At 52.5% G+C, this 7,849-nt stretch overlaps 1 protein-coding gene across 1 annotated transcript; it reads left to right on the forward strand.

The window, feature by feature from the left end:
- Positions 1 to 298: 298 nt before the first annotated feature.
- Positions 299 to 6,464, forward strand: TMEM259 (transmembrane protein 259; the record flags this gene model as incomplete). Its single annotated transcript, XM_015418919.1, has 3 exons — positions 299 to 431; positions 3,460 to 3,559; positions 5,520 to 6,464. Coding segments are annotated over 3 exons (992 nt in total), but the record flags the coding sequence as incomplete, so codon positions are not given.
- Positions 6,465 to 7,849: the final 1,385 nt, after the last annotated feature.

Consider the following 7,849-nt stretch of genomic DNA (forward strand, 5'->3'; position numbering starts at 1 on the left):
GTGGTGATGGGGGAGATGGGCTTCCCCCCTGCAAGTCTCGCAGGGCCCCCACTTGTAGTTTTATAATTGTAGAGACAGTTGAACTTAAAGAAGAAAGATGCGGAGGTTCTCAGATTTTTTTATGCACCTGCGCAGTTCTGCCACACACCCACTTCTGGTCATGGGGAGCTGTGTGCGAGTACCTGCGTAGCAGTCCCCTGGCCAGAGTGCCTGGCCGCTTCCCCTCCCCCGTACCCTGTGGGTGTGTCAACTAGAGAAATGTGGGTTGGGACCCTTCCCACCTCTCGTCTCCCGGCAGGCATGGAAGCCATCATGTCGCAGTTCTTCAACGACACCACCACGGCCTTCTACATCATCCTGATTGTGTGGTTGGCCGACCAGTACGACGCCATCTGCTGCCACACCAACACCAGCAAGAGGCACTGGCTGAGGTAAGGATCCTGCGTGGGCAGCCGCATCGGGGCCACAGGGCCTCTCTCGGGGCTGTGGGCGGGGTGGGGTTGTGGGATTAAAAGAGGAGTCATGCTTCACCAGACATGAAACTGCCTTACTCCGAATCGGACCCGCGGTCCATCAAAGTCAGTCTTGTCTACTCAAACTGGCAGCAGCTCTCCAGGGTCTCAGGCGGAGATCTTTCACATCACCTTCTCCCTGGTCCTTTTAACTGGAGATGCCGGGGATCGAACCTGGGCCCTTCTGCATGCCAAGCAGACACTCTGCCACTGAGCCACGGACCCTCTTTACAGCTCTCCAAGAGCTCAGGCGGAGGTCTTTCACATGACCTGACGCCTGGTCCTTTCAACTGGAGATGCCGGGGATTGAACCTGGGACCTTCTGCGTGCCAAGCAGACGCTCTGCCACTGAGCCACGGACCCTCTTTACAGCTCTCCAGGGCCTCAGGCAGAGGTCTTCCACATCACCTCCTGCCTCGTCCTTTTAACTGGAGATGCCAGGGATTGAACCAGGGACCTTCTGCGTGCCAACCAGATGCTCTGCCACTGGCCACAGTCCCTCCCCCTAAGGGGGGGCTCCCCTCCTCCTCCCAGAACCACAAGCCAGCCTCCCCTTTCCATCTGCAGACGGCCCAGTGAAACATTCCCTCCCTTAAGACCAGCCAGCTGGGGCCGAAAGGTGTGTGTGGGGGGATGCCTAGGAGTAGAGCACCCACACTCCTTTCTTTGGTCTCTCCGGGATGATAGGCATGGCCTGGGAGTAGAGACACCCCCACCCCACCCCACCCAGTAACTTTAATAATTATTGTGTCCCCTTGCCATCTTTTTTTAAAAAAGAAGCCCCTGTGCATGGGTGCCAATTGCGGCAGAAAGACTGTGATTAAATGTCCCAAATAACACACTTTAAAAAAATACAAAACACAATTTTATTAGGATATAATAATAAGTAAAATTTTATGTCATATAACAAACTTTTCATATCCTTTTATCCAAATATCTCCCCCCCCCTTCTGACTTCCCACAGTGCTCAAACCTCTATTACATTCTTGAATTTTTTCTCTTTTTCCAATTCTTTAACAACATAATTCTTTCAGGTAGCGTATCTTTTTATCTGTCTGTCTATGCATGTTTAAATTTAATCTAAATGTCTATCCAACCTTAGTAATTGTCAAAGCAAAATAAATTGTTTTTTACATCCCAGTATTTCTCCAAGTAGTCTTTAAAGTCTTTCCAATCTGCAAAAAAATCTTCTGCTTCTTGATTTTTCAGCTTTCTCGTCATTTTGTCCATCTCAACCATAAAAAGTAACTTTTTCAACCATTCCCATATCGGGAGTTCTTTCTTGCTTCCAACATTGAGCGTATATCATTCTGGCAGTTGTAATCATATACCACATTAAAGTCCGTTTTGCTATATTAACTTCCTCCATTTTAAGTCCCAAAAGGAACACTTCAGGTTCCTTCTTAATTTTACATTTCATTATTTTTTCCATCTCTGTATGGACCTCAGTCCAAAAATCTTTTGCTTTCACCACATATGGTAAAAAGAGCCTTCTATTTTTTTACATTCCAACATTTGTTTGATAAATTGTTACTTATATTCGCTATCTTTTTTGGTGTCATATACCATCTATACATCATCTTATAACAATTCTCTTTTAGATTATTACATGTTGAAATTTTCATTGCATTTTTCCAAATAACACAATGGCTGAGGGGAGCTCCACGGACCAGGGGGCCTTCCTCCCGCCTGAGGCACAGAACAGGAAGACGTGTCCAGTGTGGTGGCATAACACCCTTCCTCCGTACCCCCACATGATAACACAGTCCGGGGAGTCGCCTTTAACTACTCTTGCCAGGCTACGCCTTCCCAATCTCGATGGGGTTTCTGACTCCTTTGGTGGCACTTAGCTCAGGGGTCCCTGACGTGGCGCCCACCGACACATTTTCTGGTGCCCGCCAAGCGCTTTTAGAAAGTGGGTGGGCTTTGGCCCAGTAGGACTTCTGACTGGATGTGCACATTGAAAGGCATCCTATCAGCAGAGCTTCTGCCTGAAATGTTGACGTTGCTATTAGAGTTAGTCATAACCTCGCTCCCTGACATTTTGTGGTTGGCTGCGATTCCCGGCGCAGCCCTTTTGCGGCTGCACCCACCACCCTGGGGTAAAATTCCAAAACTGCCCGCAGGCTGGAAAAGGTTGTGGACCCCTGACGTAGCTTGAGTCCTCTCCCAGCTGTGCATCGGCCATATGGCATGATTGCGGCTAACTGCGTTTCCAAAATGCTGTCCTTACCCCCCCCCCTTCCTCCAGGCCAGCATTGTTTTAAGCCTGGGGTGTCAAACATACGGCCCAGGGGCCGGACGAGGCCCCCAGAGGGCTTTGATCGGGCCCGCAGTGGAACTGGCTGTCTTCTGCTTCTTCTTCCAGTTCTGCTGCTGCTGCATCATCGTAGGTTTGCAGCTTAGAGATACACACCTGAACAGCATACTCAAGATTGCAACAGCACAGACATTTTGATGCAGTAATTCAGAGCAAGAGGTGTCAGTTCTCAGACACTGTTAAATAAACAAAATATTGCAAGAGTGCTGATGTTTTAAGCATGTTTTTATTTTAAGTAAAAAAAACCTCTTTGTGTTTGTGTCCTTTATAAAGTTTATATCTCTGCTACCTGGCATTATGTTTTGACACACATGGCCCGGCCCGACAAGGTCTCATTTATGTCAGATCCGGCCCTCATAACAAATGAGTCCGACACCCCTGCTTTAAGCGGTCAATTGTCTTCCCCTGCTGTCATGAGTCCCATGTGTCACTCCTGCAACCTGGGCCCCCTTTCAGTTCTCTAACCTGCCTGCTTGTGGGTGTTGCTGTATGCTGGAAGAACAGCCGTGAGAGAGTGACCCTTTTCTGAAGTCCGAAGCTGAGAGTGGGAAAATACATGTGTGTGTGTGTTTGACCGCAGTTCATTTTGCGTTGATGTGACCTTTGTCGTCATTCTTTGCCATCCAGGTTTTTCTACCTGTACCATTTTGCTTTCTACGCCTACCATTACCGATTCAACGGGCAGTACAGCAGCTTAGCTCTGGTGACCTCGTGGCTTTTCATACAGGTAAGGACGCTGGGTTCTGTTCGGTTTTCCAGACAAGGACCCCCCTCAAAGAAAGGGGAATCGTTGGAGCCACGTAGAATGTAGAAAACATGCCGAGTGTGAGGCCCAGCTGTAGCACTCTGATAATGTTGGGCGCTTGGGGGAATGTCACTTAAATACAGTGGGAAAGAGAAGTGGCAGCTGCCGCTGGAACAACGTTGTTTTCACCTGCCCAGGCAATTGGACCTCCAGTGGCCAATCAGAAGTCAAGCTGGATGTGCCACAATGTTCCCTCTAAGCTCCCCAGTGCTGTGAGCAGAAATTCTACCTTGTGATCAAAAAAAGCTTAGTAGCATTGAAGTTGTGAGCGAGTCTATATTTGACTATCACATAAATTATTTGTTTGGGAAGATTACTTCCAGAACTTTGTAAAAATCTCAGGATAAACTTTTAAAAATTATATTTAAGATCTATTTTAAGAATAATTTAAGCATTAAAAGAGAAAACAGAATCAAGTCAAATTTCACCCTCCCCTTTCCACCATATTGGTAGACCCTATCCTCCGGGGAACAGGTCTCCCCACCCCTAGTCTACTATAGTGGTAGACCTGGCCCCTGGAGAACAGGGCTACCCACCCCTTTCCACTTTATTGGTAGACCTGGCCTCCAGAGAACTGGTCTACCCACCTTCGTCCACTAGACTGGTAGACCTGGCCTCGGACCGTCACCCTGTGCCGAGCCTTAGAAAACATACCAGCACTTAGGGGGGCAAAAACTCTTGCAGTCTAATTTGTGTTTTCAGTGAACGATGACAACCAGCGTTACAGGTCAAGTGTAACAGAGGAGGAATGGTCGCTGTCAGATCCTCGCCTAAACCTAACAAACTGGAAGTTGCTTTAAATGTTACCAACCTGCCCAAACTACTTATTTATGCAAATATTTATATCCCACTTTTCCCTGTGACTCAAGGCAGCTTACAAATCATGCTGAAAAGCATAATAGGGGTGTGCAATTTTTTTTTTTTAAAAAAATCATTTTTCCAACTCTATTGTAGCCTATGGGGACCATTATAGTCAAGGGGCCCCATAGGCTATAATGGAGACTCAATCTGGGGCGGGGCCCCCCCTGTTTTTTGAGGTAGAGGCTCCAAATTTGCAGCATAGCTGCTGGTGCCTCTCCTCGAAAAAGCCCGTCCAAGTTTCAAAAAGATTGGACCAGGGGAGGTTCCCCCATCCTCCATTTTTTTTCCAAAAGAGGGGAAAATGCCTTGTGGGCTGAAAGCAGTAAGCCTTGCACTGCCTGTTAGAATTCTGTGTGCCACCACCCCCTAGCGCAGTGTAGAGGGAACTATGCACCTGACCACCACCCACTTTCTAAAAAACACTTTGCGGGGGCTAGGAAAGATGTTAGCGGAAAGCCTGGCACCCACGGGCCCCACGCTGGGGACCCCCGTTCTAGACCCTGAACTTGCAGAAGCGGGGAGAGGGGAAGGCTGGGTTGAACAAAGATTTCTGGAGATGGCTGCTCAGTGCCCCGCCACACTCCCAGGACCAGCAGAAGCAAAAGTTGGTCCAAAATCTACTTTTCGATGCCGTGGGGAAAGGTTGGGGGGGCGGGGCGTGAGGGTTCCAATCGCAACCTTTTCGTCACATGGAGGGCTGGGTGGTCAGACCTCTTGTCCCCTTTGGCTGAGCGGCTCAGACCCGGGAGGAAGAACAGGCAAGCAGAAGGGGCCGGGCTGGGGGAGGGGGGGAGTAAAGGGGGTTTCCCACAGGGAGCAGGCAGAGGTGCTTGTGGGGAGGATCGCGTGCAGTGAGGAGGGGCCTGTGCCGGGCTCCGAATGGTGGCACTGGCCAGGAAGTCAGGATCCGGGAGGGGAGTCCCGAGTAAACTAGAGCATGGTGACTTCATTGGAGACAAGTCCCGGTTGTGGATCGCTCTCCACGGTGGCCCCTTAACGCCTGCCTCGCTTCCTCCCCCAGCATTCCATGATCTACTTCTTCCATCACTACGAACTGCCGGCCATCCTGCAGCAGATCCGGATCCAAGAGATGCTCCTCCAGAACCAGCAAGTGGGCACGCAGACCACCCTCCAGGACAATCTCAACAACAACACGACAGTCGCCCCCACCGAGCTGGGGAGCAGGCCGCCCTTGCTGCCCGCGGGCCCCGCCGGAGAAGGGGGCAGCCCCCTGGCATCCGGGGAGGGCCACACCACGGCCGCTAGCGCCTCTCTGGGGGGCAACGGGAACTGGGTGGCAGAGACGGCGGCCGTCATCACCGAAGCCGCCTTCCTCTCCAACTTGAGCGCCTCCCTTTTGGACGCGAGCACCGTGCCCAGTGCCAGGGCCGGCGGGGGTTCACAGGACTTGGCAGCGGCTGCCTCAAATGCGGCGGCCCTGATCCTGGTTAGTGGTGATCCTACGGAGACTCCCACGGGGTCTCTTGCCACGGAGGCTACTGCTCCACCAGCCGTGGCGGCCTCGACAGTCGAGACGTCTTCCGCAGAGCAGGTGCCCACCGCTTCTCCCCTTCCTCCGTCTCACGAGGGTGCCCCCGGGGCCCTGCCCGAGGGCTCGGGGGACCACGCCAAGTCTCAGGGCACAGACTGCACGGCAGGCCCCGGCCCATTCAGCTCTGCTTTCCTGAGGCCGAAGGAAGGCCCGGGGGAGGCGGACTCATGCCCAGCGCGGCCGGACAATATGCCCTCCTCGACACCGGAATCCAGCCGCCGCTCTTGAGCCGCTGCCGCCATGGCCTCCAGCAGCCAGATGTTTCTCCCGTTCTCGTCGCTGGCCCCTTTGCCCACGTCTGCTTGCACCCACAATCCCTCTGGATGGGAGAAGCCGGAGTGCAAGAGATCCCCCCCCCGGGGTATAATCTGCCCTTGGAGAAAAATATGAATGAAAACCGTGGGGGGGTGGGGTGGGAGGGTCAGGGCCCCCGACTAAAAACACGCTGGGGGGGGGGGAGGCAGGGTCAGGTCCCCCAGATCCAATCAGAAGCTTCGGATTTCTGCCTCCGGAGCCCCTCCCTGCCTGGACTTCTGTCCCTTCCTCTCCCTACCCTCAGGACAACCCCCCCACCCCCCAAAAAAATCAGCTGAACCCAGGTCTTCTCCTGGTTGAGCATTTAGATTTGCACTGGGACTTTGGCTTTTGGGAGAGAGAGAAGAGGTACCGTGGTTAGACATGCGATGTGGTTTGTATCTGGGTTGGAAAGAATGTGGGGAAGGGGGCAGAGGAGAGGGTGAAAGGTCAAAGAGAGAGCTAGCCCACAAAGGGGAGGGGTGGGGTTGTTGTTTTTTTCCCCCATTCCTTGCATTAAATTTGGAGCTGCGGCAGCTTCCGCCTGAGAAGTTTTGATCCGGCCAGCTCTTGAAGGTCGTCATCTCACAGCAGTCAAATTTAGAGGGAACTGGATGGAGATTTTTAGGGCAGGGGTGTGTGTGTGTGTTAACACTGATACTTGCCTGGAAAGCATCAACGATTCTCTCGGAAGGGTCAGGCTTTTTAGTCTGGGCACGCATCCCGCCATTTATGGATGTATCTGCTGGGGGTGAGTCACCCAACGGGCCGCCGATCCTCAGACTGGTTTTGCGGTTCAGTGCCCTTTCCAGGGGATGCACAGAGAAGTCCGGCGGGCCGTAGGTCTGGAGGTTCAGCAAGCTAGCGTGGGTTTGGGGGAGATGACCCCCGTGGGGGCCGTTTCCTTAAGACGTCCGGAATCCAGTCCGCAGAGAGAGAGAAAAAAAGAGGGCGGGTGGGAGGAACTGTAGACCTTTCCAATGCTTAGAAGCAAGAATCTGGCTGTGCGGAAATTTTGGTCTGTTTTTTGAGCCATCCAACTCTGGCTGTGTTCCAGCCCCCCCCCCATACACCACCCCCACCGACAGAGCCCCCTCCCTTTTGCCGACGCCGCATGGTTACTTGAAACGCCCCCCGTCTTTGTCCCCCAGTGCCTTCTCTCGTGAGATGCCTTCTCTGTATTTCTAAGGCTGCCCTCCCATACATCCAAAGCTACCCTTCCTCGGAAGCCAGTGGATTGATCCGCCTGCCCCTTGCCGAAGGAGCACCCATCCCCGTCGCTTTGAGATGGCACCGGGGTACAGCAGCGGCTGTAGTTGCGGGAACTGCCCCTCCGCTGCCTTTTCAAGACCCACTGATTTCTAGCAATAGTAGAGGAGCAGTTGGGTGTGTGGGAGGGCCTGGGTTCCCCTCTTCGGTAGTGGAGCCGTTTCCTGATGGAATCGCCCTGTCTTTCTCCTCCTCCACCCCGAGGGTGTGTGTCTGAATTGGGCATCTGAGTAACT

The sequence above is a fragment of the Gekko japonicus genome, unplaced genomic scaffold, assembly GCF_001447785.1.
Source record: "Gekko japonicus isolate JY-2015 unplaced genomic scaffold, Gekko_japonicus_V1.1 scaffold2262, whole genome shotgun sequence".
NCBI classification, from domain to species: Eukaryota; Metazoa; Chordata; class Lepidosauria; order Squamata; family Gekkonidae; genus Gekko; species Gekko japonicus.